This window comes from Lycium barbarum, chromosome 9 (genome assembly GCF_019175385.1).
Source record: "Lycium barbarum isolate Lr01 chromosome 9, ASM1917538v2, whole genome shotgun sequence".
In the NCBI taxonomy this organism is placed as follows: Eukaryota; Viridiplantae; Streptophyta; class Magnoliopsida; order Solanales; family Solanaceae; genus Lycium; species Lycium barbarum.
In genome coordinates, this window is record NC_083345.1 from 116,112,829 (window position 1) to 116,131,308 (window position 18,480).

Genomic DNA, 18,480 nt, shown 5'->3' on the forward strand with positions numbered 1-18,480 from the left:
GATGAGAAACATGTAACTAAATATAAGAGATGTCGCATAAGGAGATAACAAACAACGATATATGCAACATTCTATCTATTGCAATTGTTCATTGCCACATAAAGATGTACTCTACAGCTTGTCGACATATTTCTAGTGCAATGATAATTGTACAAAATGATAGTACTTCTCAGAAAACAAAGAGCACTAAGAATATAATTGAAAGTACCTGAAATTATTTATATATCTATTACACATGTGGATATATCTTTTCTGCAAATTAATTTGAGTTGGACAACCATCATGAGCCAAATGTATCCCACGATAATCTTCCAAAGCCAAGAGGAGAAACCATCAGCTGGCAATACCAAATTTAATGAATTTGTTTACATCATATGTGTTACTAACTCATGCAAGTTAGCATTTTCAATTATCTATGGATTACGTTATTTCTCTAATCCCAAGCAGTTGTCTAAACTGGCCTTACATATAAACTTTGAGCTCTAGAGCTATTGTATATGTTATGTTTTGGTTTTGCTTCTATCCTACTAATGTCATGCTCATTTGTATTTTTATTTTTTTTTGATTAAGCACCGGGTGTCCGGGTCTCTTTGAGCCCCGACTAATCCCGGGGGTGCACAGGCCCTCGGCAAGGAGTTTCCCGCAAGTGCACCACGGGTAATTCAGGGTTTTACCCCAGTCCGATGGCCCTCAGAAATTGTTTGCACCCAGTTAGTTTCGAACTTGAGACCTTGAAAGGGAGCAAACCCCAATGCTCAAGCCAATTACCACCAGGCCAACCCCTAAGGGTATGTCATGCTCATTTGTATTACAACCTACTGATGTATTTTTGGTAGTTTTTGCCTCTAATTTGCTGCATACATGGTTAAGAAATGGCATATTACAGTGGTTACTGGTCTATTGGGAATTACATGTTAGCTTGGTAGTGTTGGTTTACAAGATATATCATATTTTCTGTAGATGCACGACTAGAAAGAAAGAAAAATAAAAATAAGTTAGATTTAGCATATTATCAAACACCCCCGGTGCAGCAGAGGGCAAACCTGATATAGTACTAACATGCATGTGAAATCCAGCAAGAAAATAGAAAATGTCCAAAACAACATACCCAATTGCAGATACCAACCTAAATTCCATTATCGATAACAGAGTGCATTTGAATTTCAGAAAGAACATACAAAATCTCAGCAGAACTAAGCAAAACAAAATACATAACAGATAAATATGGAACTCAAATTGAGAAACCAAGCAAGAAGAGAAATATATTCAAACTGAACTCATAAAAAAGAGCAGACAATAGAAGCAAAGATGAAAGCAACCAAAACCAAAGCACAACCAGAACATTGAGCACATGATTAAAGGAAAAATGGGCAGAAGTAAATAACTTGGTTAAATAATAAAAAGTTTTGGTACATAGTCTCTCGCAGGATAATTGAAGAGAGCTGAAAGTGTCGTCTTCTCTTTTTTCTTCTCAAAATCTACTCTCTCTATATATATAAATATGATTCTCTGTTCCTTGACAGAACGACAATTACAGAAAAACCCTCTAGTTTCCACCCAAGAACTAAAGCAGAGAAATCTGAAAAGAGAAGAAAAACTTACCGCAACATCAAAGACAAACGCGAACTGAAAGAGATTAATTCCGTGATTATTCTCATTGATTGAGTTGGTAAATATACCATAGTTACAATGTCCTATTAGGATACAAACTATACTAACCTAAAATAGAAGATTTACAAAATATTCTTTTACTACATATTTACACTATTTATCACACCCCCGCAGTCGAAACGGGAGGTTTACGAACGCTGAGACTGTCCCGAAAATCTTCAAATAAGACCTGTGGCAGTCCTTTAGTGAAAATATCGGCGAGCTGATATCGGGACGGAACATGAAGGACACGGACGTGGCCGCGCGCCACCTTTTCACGAACAAAATGTATATCCATCTCAATGTGCTTGGTGCGCTGATGTTGGACTGGATTTCCTGACAGGTAAATGGCACTGACATTATCACAATAAACTAAAGTAGCCTTAGGGATCGGACAATGTAGTTCCAAGAGGAGGTTACGTATCCAGCATGATTCAGAGACAACGTTAGCAACCCCCCTATATTCTGCTTCCGCACTAGAGCGGGAAAGAGTAGGTTGGCGCTTAGATGACCAAGATATCAAATTATCTCCCAAAAACACGCAATAACCCGACGTCGAGCGTCTGGTGTCTGGACATCCCCCCCCCCCCCCCCCCCAATCAGCATCGGTGTATGAAACCAAATCAGTAACTGAAGATGAGTAGAGATGCAAACCATGATCAAGAGTACCCTGAATATACCGAATAATCCGCTTAATAGCAAGCATATGCGTATCTCGTGGAGCATGCATATGAAGACAAATCTGTTGTACGGCATAAGAAATATCCGGTCTGGTGAAGGTAAGATACTGAAGAGCACCTGCAAGGCTCCGGAAATGAGTGGGATCGTCACACAGATCGCCAGAAGAGGCACTGACCTTCGGTTTAGTGTCAACCGGAGTGGAAGAAGGCTTACACGAGGACATTCATGCACGTTCAATAATGTCCGTAGCATAACTTCGTTGTGATAGAAACATACCACCCTTGTGACGGGTCACCGCAATGCCAAGAAAATAGTTCAAAGGACCTAAGTCCTTCATAGCAAATTCTGAGCCAAGAAGGCCCATAATAGAACAGCGGAGAGCATCTGAAGAAGCAGTAAGAATAATATCATCCACATATAGTAAAATATAAGCCAAGTGGTGCCCTTTGCGATAGATGAACAAGGAGTGGTCAGACCTGCTATTAGCAAAACCAATGGAAGAAACAAAGTCAGCAAATCTTTTATACCAAGCTCTCGGTGCCTGTTTAAGCTCATATAAGGACTTGCGCAACAAACACACATAATCGGGACGAGATGGGTCTCTAAAACCCATAGGCTGATGCATATAAACCGTCTTCTTGAGCTTGCCATGAAGAAATGCATTTTTGACATCCAACTGATGAATGGGCAAATGTTTAGATAGAGCTAGACTTAAGACAGTGCGGATCGTTGCTGGCTTCACGACCGGACTGAAAGTCTCACCACAATCAATGCCAACCTGCTGTGTTTTGCCATCACCTACAAGACGGGCTTTATGCCTCTCAAAATCACCATTAGACTTTTCTTTATGAGTAAAAATCTACATAGACCGAATAACATTCACATTAGGTGGACGGGGTACCAACTCCCACGTCTTATTTTTAATAAGAGCATCATATTCATCATCCATGGCCAATTTCCAATTCGAGTCACATAGCGCATCCAACGGTTTACGAGGTATGGGGGACTTGGTGACCGCCGCATGTAGATTAAATGGGTGCTTGGGTTTGAAAATCCCGCGCTGACTACGAGTGACCATGCGTGTGTGGGTATTGGGTTGGACAGGTGGAGAAATGGTCGAGTTTTGCGGGGTGGTGGGAAACTGGTGGGGGAGAGGGGCGGACTGGTCCTGCGTAGAGGACGATGGAGGCTGCTGCCCAGGTGGGGAGGGGTCGGCGTGGTCTTGAGTCACGGGCAGCGACGGAGGGGGACAGGGCAGCGGTGAAGGGCTGGAGGCTATATGATGGATCAAGTAAGGAGAGAGGCCATCATCAAGGAAGTCATAAGAGGTGGGAGCCGGAGAATGGATTTTGGAAAACGGAAATTGAGTCTCATCAAATAAAACGTGACGACAAATAATGATTTTATTTGAGGATAAATCAAAACATTTGTAGCCACGATGGTTTGGTGGATATCCCAAAAAGACACATGGAGTTGACCGAGGGTGCAACTTGTGAATAGTAGTAGACGGAAAAAGGGGATAACATAAACACCCAAAGACTCGGAGATGAGAATAAGATGGTTTCCGTTGGTAAAGGACCTCTAAAGGTGATTTGTGACCCAATAGCTTACTTGGTAAAATATTAATGAGATACGTCGCCATTTGCAATGCATGATGCCAAAAAGACGGAGGAATGGAGGCATGAGCAAGAAGAGTCCGGATGACATTATTTAGTGAACGAATTTTTCTTTCTGCTTTCCCATTTTGAGAGGATGTATGTGGACACGAAAGACGAAAAGACATCCCATTGGATGCACAAAATTTTCCGAATTGACTATTAGTATATTCCCTCCCATTATCACATTGGACATTCTTGATAGGACGTTCAAATTGAGTAAGAATATGGGTTTTAAAATCCATGAATTTTGAGTAAACATCAGATTTTCTAGCCAAAGGGAAAGTCCACAAATAGTTGGTAAAATCATCCAAAAACAGAACATAATAACGATGGCCCATAGAACTCAAAATTGGAGAAGTCCACAAATCACTATGAATAATGTCAAATGGAAACAAAGTTTCGGAAATAGAACTAGCAAATGGCAACTTAACATGTTTACCAAGAACGCAAGAATGACAAATACTAGATGAACTAGAACTATTACATTCAATGCTTTTATTACGCCTAAGAAAATCCAAAATAGAAGCTCCCGGGTGGCCCAAATGATCATGCCAACGGGTAGAAGACAAGGCAGCAAAAGTCGACGGTGAATTGGTGGAAAATTTGAAGGTGGACAATGGATAGAGAGCACCCCTACTATTACATCTCATGAGAGCCATTCCCGTCCGGAAATCCTTCACAGAAAACCCATAAGGATCAAATTCAACACTCACATAGTTATCAGTAGTAAATTTACGAACCGATATCAAATTCTTTATGAGTTTTGGCGCATGAAGGACATTGTTTAACAATAAAGGAGGGTTCGGGGGAGGCAATTTAGCATGACCACAACCTCGAATTGGAATTGAATTACCATTACCAACAACAATGCCAGTATTACGATTGCTCAAATTAGAATAAGACGAGAGAGTACCTTTTATGGATGTCATATGGGACGTGGCGCCGGTATCCATATACCAATTCGAATCGGGTTGGTTCAACGTCATCGTGTGCATAGACGATTCAATATCCGTCGGAGTCCATTGCGTCGGTAGGCCCGCGGCTGCATATGCCTGCTGCTGTAGTCGCGAGCCCAAAATGACAGGCTGGGCCAGCGACCTCGGGCCAGACGAAGAAGATGGCGGCTGTGGCCGAGCCCACTGCATGGTAGGATATGGGCAAGGGGGAGCCCACTGAGGCATCCAACCCCACTGCCACAGTGAGGAGGGTTGTTGCCACTGCTGCTGGTCACCTGAGGGGCGTCCTCCACGGCGTCGGCTGCCACTGCCGCCGCCCGAACCACGGCCACAGCCGTTATTATTCCCGCCGCTAGAGCCGCGGTTTTTGTTGTTATTTTTGCCCCGATGATGGTGAGAACGACCAGAATTTTCCAGATGAGAAGAGTCATCAAAATCACGTTTGGAATTAGCCACCATAGCCGCGGGCGAGTCATCGTGCATTTCAGCCAACGCCTTTTCCTCAAGGCACAAACTTGACCGAGCTTCGGAGAATGGTGGAAGAGGCTTACTTTGGCGGATGTAGGTACCCAAATTCTTGTATGCCTCTGGGAGTCCAGCCACCAGTTGGAGAACGAGGTGGTTGTCGGTCACCGGAGCCCCCACACTCTTAAGTTGATCGGCCAAGGTCTTGAGACGTTGGCAATACGCCGAAGCGTTTGGAAAATCCCGCATCTTGACATGAGAGAAATCATGTTCCAAAGAAACGGCACGGGATTTTTTGTTGTCTTGAAAAAGATTAAGGAGGCGATCCCAGGCCTCCTTTGCCGATAGGTCTTCTTCGATGATTGTATGCAATAAGTCCGTGGAGATGGTTGCATATACCCATTGAAGTACCGTGGCATCCAAAGTGGACCACAACTCCTTTTCGTCATCGGTGGTAGGAGCCTTCTCCTTTCCGGTTGGCAGAATGTGGGAAAGGACACGGTGAGACCGGGCATGAAGTTTGAATAATTCGGCCCAAGCCGAATAATGATCTGTTTCCATCTCAAGAATGATTGGGATGTGATTCTTGATGTTGGAGACAGCCAAAGCAGGATGGAACTTGGTGTGTGCCATTGATGGAAGGCAAGAAAAATGGACGGAAATCGAAAAAGAAGAAGAAGAAGACGTCGGAAAAGTGGGTAGAGGACGTCGGAGAATTAGGGCAGCTGAAGAGAAGGAAAAGAAACCCTAGTATCTGATACCATGAAAGAGATTAATTCTGTGATTATTCTCATTGATTGAGTTGGTAAATATACCATAGTTACAATGTCCTATTAGGATACAAACTATACTAACCTAAAATAGAAGATTTACAAATATTCTTTTACTACATATTTACACTATTTATCACGAACCAAAGTAGGGAAATTTAAAACTATAATTAGAATTGAAGACCAGTAGTAGAGAAGGAGAAGCGCTAGAGAGAGAATAGATTTTCGGAGCAGATTCTAGAATATACAGATGTCAACAATGAAGAACAAAGCGCATTACATAGCACATGAAAGAGTTTATTACAGCTTTTCCTAAAGTAAATATTGTTATAAAATGAAAACTATAAAGTAAATGCATAGAAGAATATGTAGAGAGAATATGTAGAGAGATATCAGATTATATTCTCCTTTCAATTCTACATATGGCCTTTATTTATAGAGGAAAATAAGTAGCTTAATGACTAAGTAGCTTAATGGCTAAGCCATTTAGGTGACTAAGTAACTTAATGGACAAACATACTCATAACAAGTCCAATATAAATGGACATACATATAATTATTTACAACACTCCCCCTTGGATGTCCATTAATAGACGATGTGCCTCATTAAAACCTTATTAGGAAAAACCCTGTAGGAAAAAGCCTCAATGAAGGAAAAAGAGTACACATATCTAGTAATACGCTTTGAGAGCTGCCTCATTAAAAACCTTACCAAGAAACCCCAATGGGACAAAACTTGGTTAAGGAAAAAAGAGTACAACGCGTATTTCACTCCCCCTGACGAAGACCAAGATTCAGATGTCGGAGACTTCGCATTCCAATCTTGAATATCATCTTCTCAAGAGTTGAAGTTGGCAAAGATTTGGTGACCAAATCTGCAGGATTGTCACTTGAACAGATTTGTTGCACATCAATATCACCATTCTTCTGGAGATCATGTGTGAAAAATAACTTTGGTGGAATGTGCTTCGTTCTATCTCTTTTTATGAAACCTCCTTTTAATTGAGTTATGCATGTAGCATTATCTTCATATAATACTGTGGGTATTTTTGTATCACACTTCAAGCCACATCTTTCTCTGATGAAATATATCATTGATCTCAACCACATACATTCTCTACTTGCTTCATGAATAGCGATCATCTCAGCATGATTTGAAGAAGTAGCAACAATGGACTGTTTTGTCGATCGTCATGACAATGCAGTACCTCCACATATAAACAGATAGCTTGTTTGAGATCGAGCTTTATGTGGATCAGATAAATAACCTGCATCTGCATAACCAACAAGATTTCGTTCCAATGTCTTCGTGTAGGAGAAGAGTTATATCTTGCTAGCGAATTAACAGAGAACGCTAAGTCAGGTCTTGTAGCGTTAGCAAGATACATAAGTGCACCAATTGCACTAAGATATGGTACTTCAGGACCAAGAAGCTCTTCATTTTCTTCTTGAGGTCGGAACGGATCTTTACTCACTTCAAGTGAGCGAACAACCATTGGAGTACTTAAAGGATGCGCATTGTCCATGTAAAATCGTTTTAAAACTTTCTCAGTATAGGCAGATTGATGGATAAAGATCCCTTTTGCGAAATGTTTAATTTGCAGACCAAGACAAAGTTTTGTCTTTCAGAGATCTTTCATCTCAAATTCTTCCTTCAAATATTCAATCGCCTCTTGGAGCTCTTCTGGAGTTCCAATGAGATTTATGTCATCAACATAAACAGCAAGTATAATGAACCCTGATTTTGTTTTCTTAATAAAAACACATGGACAAATGGCATCATTTATATATCCTTCATTTATCAAGTACTCACTTAGGCGATTATGTACTCACTTAGGCGATTATATCACATGCGCCCTGATTGTTTTAAACCATATAATGATCTTTGTAATCTGATTGAATACATTTCCCGAGACTTTAAACCAAATGCTTCAGGCATTTTATATCCTTCAAGAATTTTCATACAAATCTCATCAAGTAAGCCACATAGGCTGTAACAGCATCCATCAGTATAAATAATGTGACATTTTCTAATGTTTGGACTGCTGATCCAATACACATTACGTTTACCAAGATGCATCATTTTACTTGGTAATTATTTCTATATCAACATACTTTAAGAGACGTAGTACTCAGATCCTCACAATTTTATACAATATTACGCGCCATATTGTATCAAAGATATCGTCGACAAGATATCATTTTGTATCGGTTCGCAATTCGACATAACTTACTGAGATCTCATCACTTCATCATTTTCAGGTACCTGAACCTCTCATAAGGTTTATGAAGTGTTGTGTCGTAGCTCTTCAAGAGCACATTGCCTCTTTATTATGATCATTTGCTCCTCTTTTTTTCAAGGCATTTGACTTGAATTATCTGAGGATCATACTGATGATAATTCACAACATATTTCTTAGCTTCTCATTCTCTCCCCCTTATTTTAGTGACATATGTCCCCATTTTCTTTGGGAAAATCCATCTGTGTGCATCATGGTACATCCATTAATCATGTACCGCACATCAAATGCTAAAATATGGAAATATCTAGTTCCTGACCCTGAACCAAATATGAGGGGAGAATTTATCAAAATTTATTGATCTGAAACATACAAGTGCTGTTGTATGCAATATATTATATCTTAGACCAACATCCGAAGCTTTGTTCTCATAAGCAATGGTTTAGCTATATAATGGAGGCATCCAACGCTAAACCAGCTTAAATATAAACCAGCATTATCAAGATGATTGTCTTGATTACATATTCTGAAAAATGTGCTTCCAACTCAATTATTTTGAGCAAGCAACTTTGTAAATGTCAAACTGCCAGTTGACAATAAACATACATGTGACCGTCTCATAGATGCATCTATTTTAAGACATCACATTGCAGGTGAAGGGGCCCACATTCACCTTTTATATTTTTCATAATTTTGGGGATTCAATCCCAACATTAGCTGGTGTAATCATCTCATCACGAGAACAAGCAACACAAACAAATTCTTGAAGAATTTTCTAGTTCTTCAATATATTTTTAATACTCAATTAGCACATCAGATTTAAATCAGGATGATCAAATTGGTCTTGTCAACTGATAAAATTATTTGTACCCGTAAACTTCAAGTTTACTATGACGAGTGCTATTTCTTTTAATAAACTTCTGGTTTACTACTACATGAAATTGTATATCAATAAACTTCTGGTTTATCGTGGTATATGATTTCATCATGCTCAGGTAACATTTCACATGAGTATTTCTTACCGTAGTAACTTGACGATATTTAATATTCCGATCATTTACAGTCTCAATATGATAACCATTTTTATTGTTAGTAAACTTCAGGTCTACTACAGTGTTCCGATCGTACCAATTATGATCTATGATGAATGGTATTATCATATATAACGTCTTCAAGAGACTTCAATTTATTTATCATAATCAGATATTATTTGGACACGGCTAGTGTCATGATACTTGCAAATAAATAATTAGCTCTTCCGGAGTCTTTGATCATTAATTTCTATTACCAAATATTTCTCAAATACTTTTGATACCATGAAAGTAAATTTTGACACTACTAGTGTCACGAAATAAATATTGAATTCTAAACTTCAATATTTTAAACATCTCCTTCAGGGAGATTAATCATTAACATCTGAACATTTTCTACCAAAGAGGTAACCACATAGTTATTAATTCCTTCAGAGGAAAATACATTAATTGTTATTTCCTTCGAGAAAATCAATAACAATTAACCATAATGTATTAATGTGGTTATAGCAGAACCGTTCTACTCTGCTCTCTTTTCCTTAGAATGATGCTTTGATAAAATTATTTAAGATGTTTCTGCGTACGACAGGTACGTGTTGCTATGTCTTAATTTCATACCACCAAAATAACATGTATATTCCTTGTATTTTATCTCTCCAGGAGACAGGTTGTGGTATTTATTCATTCACTTCAGGGAATGAAACCTGATTATTTAAGTGTGCTTGAAATACAACGCTCATCAATAGCTCGTTATTTTGCTCAAACACAAAAAAAACATTGCTTCAGAGAATTTCTCAGATATTTTGGTAATTCTTTCTGCTTCAGGAGTAAAGTTTCAGAGTTTTACTGCTTCGGGAGTAAAGCATATAATATTCAGAATATTTCTTCTCAATTATTCTACCTCTTCTGGAGATGGATCATGATATTTTCACAATCAAATGCACGTTTATATTTATAGACTTTACTACATATTGTCACATTCACTTCAGGGAATGAATCTATATTTATAGCTTATATCAAAAGTTCTCATTCTTCAAAAATGGAACACAATCATCTTAACGTGCAGGCCTTAAGCATATCAAATTGTGATAGCTTAGAATTTCTTTTAAGATATTGCTACTTCAGGAGCAAATCGAGGCATACATACAATTTATAGAATCTTTCTCTAACATATCTTTATGTAAACATTGAAGTAGATATAGTTATGTAAATAAAGTATTACACACACTTTATTACATATATTACTATGAAAATATTATCATTTCTAGTGATTTTAATGAAGACATGATATTACCACTTCTGATGGCTGTACACATGATAACATCACTTCTGATCGTGATGTTAATAGCATAATATTTCTTGATGTCTTATCACGTATTGCTATTCAGGAGCAATTAATGCTTTTGAAATTTTAATAGCGTGAAAGAGATTAAGACAACATACAAATCAAAATTCATAAATTGTTAAAGAATCATACCTGCGGGTAGCAGGTTGCCAACGAATCTTATATGCATATGCATATGTTAGTATCTTTTTCTTTAAATGGGAGGAGCATAGCAAATCATGACTTGTGATATCTTCTGGCATTATTTTTGTTCTCCGTAGCATTGTAACACTTTGATCTTTTCAAAATAAGTGCTCAAGATAGAGTCTCGTGCTGATAACGTGTTATAAAATGAAAACTATAAAGTAAATGCACAGAAGAAATATGTAGAGAGAATATGTAGAGAGATATCGGATTATATTCTCCTTCTTTCAATTCTACATATGGCCTCTATTTATAGAGGAAAATAAGTAGCTTAATGGCTAAGTAAGTTAATGGCTAAGTCATTGAGGTGGCTAAGTAACTTAATGGACAAACATACTCATAACAAGTCCAATATAAATGGACATACATATAATTATTTACAACAAATATCATAATTACATCTTTTTTTTTTGGGAATTTTGGAGTTGAGTTGGAGTTATGTTTGGCCGTAGTTCTTGAAATTGTAGTTTTTGGTGAAATTTAGTTGTAAAAAAGTGATTTTTTTTTTGAAAAATAAGTTTTTTGAGTTTTTGGTATTCCGGAATACAACTTCAAGTTGTATTCGGAATTTTTATGGCCAAACGCTAATTCCAAAAAAAAAAGTGAAAAAAAAATCGAAATAAAGTGAATAGTTCTTATGGATAAACGGGGGCTAAAGTTACCAGTTAAATTAGTAGGGACAGTTTCCTTATCCCAAAAAATTAAAAAAATAGTATGGGGCAGTGCTTTGTTACTGACTAGTGTCTAGGCACGTGCTAATTGATTTTGAATCCATTTTGGGTGAACAGGCAGATGTGTGCCATGCCTTCTAGCTATTGAAAAGAGGAGGTCTAAAAGAAGAGAACATTATTGTTTTTAAGGCAAAGGGGCAAATATACCCCTAAACTATCGGATATATAGCAAATATACCCTTCGTTAAAAAAAAGGAGGATTTATGCCCTCACCGTTAATGAAAAGGAGCATATATACCCCTAAACTTTGTGATATAGAGCAGAAATACCCCTCGTTACAAAATTGGTGTATATATACCTCTGTCGTTATAAAATGGTGCAAATATAACTGTCGTTTTAAAATGGTGCAAATATACCCTTTTCACTGACGGATTTTAAAAATATATATTTAGGTTATTTTTTAATTAAAAAATATCGCGTGACTTTAAAAAAAAGTCTACCCATTTTTTGTGTAGACATACTTTTCTAAGGCCACATAGTAGTTTTTTTTTATAGGTGGGGTCTGTTCATTTAAAAAAATATCTCCGTGACTTTAAAAAAAAAAAGTCTACCCATTTTTTTAAAAAAATAAGTCTACCCTTTTCACTGACAGATTTTTAAAAAAAAAATATTTAGGTTATTTTTTAATTAAAAAATATCAACGGAAAGCATCCCTATTAATCAGGTAACACTAGGTTAACACTGCTTCAGACCATAAAGACTTTTGAAGATTCATCTCAAAGGAAGGATAAAGCGAACCTCATCCAACGATATTTGTTGATAAACAGTAGTAAGACGAGAGAAAGAATCCAAAAAAGTCACAAAATCATTATAACCCGATAAAGAAAGAGTAGGGGCAGGCCCCCGTACATCAGAGTGAACTAACTCAACCAAATTTAAGACCTACTTCAACAACAGCAGCCTGACCCAAATCCTCCTCTTGCTCGACGAACCAACTTTAGGCCTTGATTCGTCCTCCGCAAGGAAGGAACGAGTCGGTCCCCTTTCCGTCTTTCGGTAGCATAAAGAAAATAGATTCAAATTGACAAACCACCAAAAGAGTGAGAAAAATGGGGCAAGTGTACATTAGGCCATGTGCAACAAACAAAGTACAAGGATAGCACCGTACATATATCTAATCCATTCATACGGGAAATGCCATCCTATTACTGTCCTATCCTGACTTTAAAAAAAAAGTCTACCCATTTTTTTTGTGTAGACATACTTTTCTAAGGCCACATAGTAAAAAAAAAATCTAATGGGTAAGGTCTGGTTCTTTTAAAAACACGGGTAGACTTATTTTTTTTAAAGTCACGGAGATATTTTTTTAAAACGAATAAACTCCACCTATCAAAAAACAAACTATGTGGCCTTAGAAAAGTATGTCTACACAAAAAAATGGGTAGACTTTTTTTAAAGTCACGCGATATTTTTTAATTAAAAAATAACCTAAATGTTTTTTTTAATATCCGTCAGTGAAAAGGGTATATTTGCACCATTTTAAAACGACAGGGGTATATTTGCATCATTTTATTACGGCAGGGGTATATATACACCAATTTTGTAACGAGGGGTATATCTGCTCTAAATCACAAAGTTTAGGGGTATATATTCCCCTTTTCAATAACGGTGAGGGCATAAATCTTCCTTTTTTTTAACGGAGGGTATATTTGCTCCATATTGGATAATTGAGGGGTATATTTGCCCCTTTGCCCTTGTTTTTATGTACAATTCCATAGCCCAACATGCATGGAATCCGAGACCCGGTATTTTAATCAATCATCCTGATGGCATTGATGTCTATGCTGGCGTGCCAAAGGTAATAATCAAAATTGTATTCTTTTGGAAGTGCTTACTTTGTGGAGTCGAGGTATTTGGCCTATGTTTTTATGAAAATACAAATGTTTTTGATTGATTTTGATAATATATTATGGTAGGACTATACTGGCAAGAATATGACAACCGATAACTTCAATGGGGTGCTTCTAGGCAATAGAAGTAGTGTACGTGGTGGCAGTGGGAAAGTCGTGGATAGTAAACCCAACGACTATATATTCATATACTTCTCTGGTCATGGATATACTCCTAAAGAGGGTAGAACTCGTCTCGGTGAGTTTAGTTCAACTTGTTTCTTATTTAATTGGTCATAATATATATTTTTTTTGATAAGGTAACACTTGTATATTTATCCAAAAATTATACCTACCACAAACAATTACAGGTCTCATAGTTACAAAGGAGTAACTATGAAACCGGGAGTAATAGGTGTGTGATCAGATGTGACTCTATTAAGGATTGATTGTTTGATGTTCCTAAACCCCTCATCCTATTCATCAGAAAAACTAAATTTGTCTAATTGTGATACTTAACTTTATCTTTGTTCAGAGATGTCGTGGAGTGACATTGAGGCCCCTCTATTATTTAAGGTCCTAAAACAGAAAAAAGCGTCTTGTAGTTTCAAAAAGATCGTAAGATTGCGAAACTTTCATTTTAATTGTTAAGTTTCAGGTAGATTAGTAGTTCCCTCTCTAACACACATATTTTGCAGCTTATCTACTGTGAAACGTGTGATAGCGCTAATTTCTTTATGGATTTACCCGAAGACCTGAAGACTTATGTTGTTACAGCATCAGACATAGATGAAGGAAGATTGCCCTAGTACTGTCTATGGTCATCAGAGAGTCCACCTCCACCGAATTATGACGTATGCGTGGGGGATCTGTTCAGTATATATTGGATGAAGCACAAGTAATAACTAGATAAAAGTTTATTTGATTAGTTAGTTTATAATGATTACTTAAATGATTAATTTGTTTTCCAGCGAGTCTCATGATCATAAGGCGATAACAGTGGGAAGACAATTTGAGGAGGTGATTAATTAAAATACTTTTATCTGAAGCCTCTTATATATTCTTGTGTGTTAATTATCATCATTGAATGTTATTTTGGCGATGTAGGTGAAGGAAAGAGTTCACAACCCCTACAAAGATGTTACCGCTCATGCCATCAAATTATCCTCGCAGCAGATTTTTACACCCACTATCAGGGAGTTTGGAGACAAAAGGATCCGGGAACGGAAGCTTTATTTGTTCCTAGGATATTACCCGGATGGGCCAAATCTTAAGTACTTATGGGCAAGTGTAAGTATGAGCTAGATTTCATTAACATAATTCATTTTTCTTGTGTTTCTTTATATGATAATTAAGTATTTCATTACACATGTGAGTAGGAGAGGGATAGAAGATTTCATTAAGTAGACTTGTACAAGTTTTGTTTCGTGACTTCTGTCTGCATTTTTCTTATGTACAAGTTTTGTCTAGTGATTTAAGTTTGCATCTAAGCCCACATTTTGAAAAAATTGCCTCTGGAAGACAATTTCTTGATCTCATTTGAGGTTCTTTTAAGACCAATATTTTTTTTTGGATGAAAATTAGTGTTTATTGTCATTGTGGTATATAAGCAAGAAAAATTGATAACTTTTTTCTCCTCCTTTTTTTTAGAAAAATCTGTAAGTACACTCAGGGACACATATTTAGGACAAGTTGTATAACTCAAAACATAGGAATAATTAATCTATAACTGAGAACTATAAATATAGAAATCCAAAAGTAAAACACTATATCCAAGCACACACATAAATGATGAACTGAAAGCTAATATTCTATCAAGTCTAGTAAATATATGCATATAAGAAAAATTCATTAATAGACAATTTCTCTGCTCGCATATTCACAATCAATTTAGCCCAACAGAAAGGTGAAAATAGAGCTTCCTCCCGCATGTGATAGGTCCTTATAATGAAATTGTCATTCTTGGATCCGTGGCAGCATACAATATACATGGACAGATGTCGTTGGCCTTGCATTTCACTCTAACCCTTATTTTATCATTAGGAACCTTCTCTATACCCACACATCTTTCAATTGCATATCTGGTTACAGCTTTCCTGAATCTATAAACATTATCAAAAATCATATTCAGCCGCCTTACACCACTTTGCATCGTATAACACCCCCTTGTCCTTTGTCATAGCTCTTAAATTTTTCGCCTCCTTTACTTCATTTTCACTCTTAAGACTTTCTGCAGCTAAGCTACCATGGATAGGTTCATCTCCTCCTAATTTTCCTAACTGATTTGTTTCACCTTTGTCTGTTTTCGTAGCCAGGATCATGTCCTTCTTTACCAAGAGAACATTAAGCAGCAACTGCCTTCCTTTGTCTCCTGTTATTGCTTTTATATTCTGTCACATCTTATTTGCATTTTCTTTGGGGACTTAGAATCAAATTTAATGTGTCTCACAACCGAGAAAAATTAAGGGGGTCATTTTGGTTTTGGGTCTGCGACCCCAACTATTTATCCGACCCCCTTTCCTTAGCGGTTCCAAATTCCTTATCTTTCTCATTCACTTTCTTCTTTTAGAAATAGATTTGAGCGTAGAATTTTATATTTTCTAAAAGTCGCAGCCCTATCCATTTATTCATTCGACCCAAATTTATTTTGTTCCGTTCCAAGAATTCTAACACGGTTTTATATTTTAAGATGTTCAACTCCTGATGAACATCACTTCCATATTCAGCCGCTCCATTTTCTTCCTCTGCACCCATCAGAACTTTCAGATCTGGCCCGTTATATCCTTCAACTGTTGCGTCTTCTTCCTTTTCACCACTAGAACTGTCAGATCCGACTGTCCAGCATGTACTAACTGACCACTACCATTAAAAGTCTCAATTATCTTGATATGAATGTGCATTCAAACCTTCACCTGCCCTACTGGAAGATTCTCCAAATAGCACAATTTTTTGTTTGGCCCACTTACCCTATTGAAATTGTTCTCAATAGACTCACAAGTCACATAGATATATATTTTCTTCAACCTCTCAAAGTTTAGTGCTTTCTTGTTCCTGATATTGATTCACACCTTTCAACCCCAAGACACAAGATTGTAGACTGAAATTGTTGTGAAAGCGAACCAAATAAGAGCTCGGCTTCTTCAATTTCTCTACAGACCAGAGAGCTCCCAATGAAACTTTCACAAGTGACGTGGCCTATTGTCTTTCTATTATCCTTTCTCATCTGCCTTTTAACTTTCTAATTCATTTTTTCTTTTTAAATTTTGTTTTTCATAATTTTACTAATTTGATTGTATAGTAACTAATAAGAAAGTGATAGTTTAGGGACGATCTGATCCATTATCTCTACCTTTATTGAACTAGAGCTTGAATTGGAATTTTGATACATGCTTTATTTATCTACACAGTATAAGAGGCGAGCAGGTTCAGTCGTGAGGCCCCATCGTGTATATATAGGTAAGGCTCTGCTCTATATGCAACATCTAGCTGTCAAAGTTCTGCTCTATATGCAACATCTAGCAGTCAGGGTCTTTCTTTTTGGTCCCACAAAGGCTTTGTCCCAACTCCGAACTTGACTTTTGGGGTCCCGCTTAAAAGGAGCCATAATAACAGTGATGGGACTGGGACTATTTTCCATAAAGGTGTTTGATACGTTCAAATTACACCTATTAATGGTATATAACGCGGACGTTGTCAAATATAGTAACCTAACAAGGTTGGGGTCGAATCCCACAGAGAACAATATGTAGGCGATTTAAGCAGATTAAGAATTATCACTAACAATAGCTATGCCCGAACGCATCAATGGTGGTTTTTGATAAGATTTTGATAAAATATGGAAATATAAATTCTAATCTAGAAAGCAGGTAAATTGATTAATGGCAACAAGAATGGAATAAAGGAAACTACTTCTCAAGTAACGATCCAATCTATTTCACGAATTATAAATAATAGCAAGTTTATGTTATTTAGCCTCGGATAATGACTCTAAATTAACTTCTTCCGAAGATTAACTAGACTACCCAATTGAAGATCCCTCAAGCAATTAGGAGCATTAAGAACACTCGAATATGGCTACAAGTGGTATTGCCTATTCCTAGGTCAACTTCCATTAGATGAGGGTTAACGCCCCAAATTTATGTTAATTATTCTATCCCAACTCCGTTCTTCCTCTTCCGAGTTTCAAACAAAGTAAATGGGCGAGTTCAAAGGCTAGCTAATCCCTTGAGAAACATTCATGAACAAGAATAATTAAAATAGCAAAAACTTACTTGATTAAGAACAATGCAAATGAATAAATAAGCATAACAAGAGTGTCAATCTTAATTGTCACCAAGAGATTTCCATCAACAAGGATTAAATAGAAGAGAGAACATTTTTGTAGGAACCCTAGCCTCCAACTTATGAAAACTGCCAAAGATATGTTTGGAAAACCCTAGTTTTCTTTTTATAGGACTTGGAATGGCAGAAATCGTTAAAGCCCATGTTCTGGTCGAACTGGGCTAAAAATCCTTCTGCGCGAACGCGCCAGTATTCTGCGCGAACGCGTGGAATCACGTTCGTGGTTCAGCGCGAACGCGTGAACTTTAAGCGCGAACGCGTGGGATACCTGCGCGAACGCGTAGAGTATTTTTCCACGAAATTTTCCAGAACCTCCAGTTATTTCCAGTGATCAACGTTTTGTGCTCTGTTTCCCTTGTTTTCCACACTTAGGCTCTAGGGACCTCGTATTACCTGAAACATAACAAAAACCACGTAAAATCACATAGACTCGCTTAAAAACAAGTAAAACTTATAGCCGAAAAGCATCAATTGTGGCGTAAAATCACGCCACATCAACACCCCCAACTTAAAGTATTTGCTTGTCCTCAAGCAAGCCATACAAAACAACGACTCATTCTAACACCTAGATATCATAGAATAACAACGTCTACATTGGTT

General features: G+C 37.3%; 1 protein-coding gene across 1 annotated transcript in view; it reads left to right on the forward strand.

Moving 5' to 3' along the window:
• Positions 1–14,348, forward strand: part of LOC132612222 (asparaginyl endopeptidase Rep2-like) — a 14,676-nt gene extending 328 nt beyond the window's left edge. Inside the window, exons 2-5 of the mRNA XM_060326539.1 lie at positions 13,429–13,508; positions 13,627–13,798; positions 14,075–14,157; positions 14,238–14,348. Coding sequence (XP_060182522.1) covers positions 13,429–13,508; positions 13,627–13,798; positions 14,075–14,157; positions 14,238–14,348 — 446 coding nt within the window. The remainder of the gene's footprint in view (positions 1–13,428; positions 13,509–13,626; positions 13,799–14,074; positions 14,158–14,237) is intronic.
• The last annotated feature ends 4,132 nt before the right edge of the window (positions 14,349–18,480 follow it).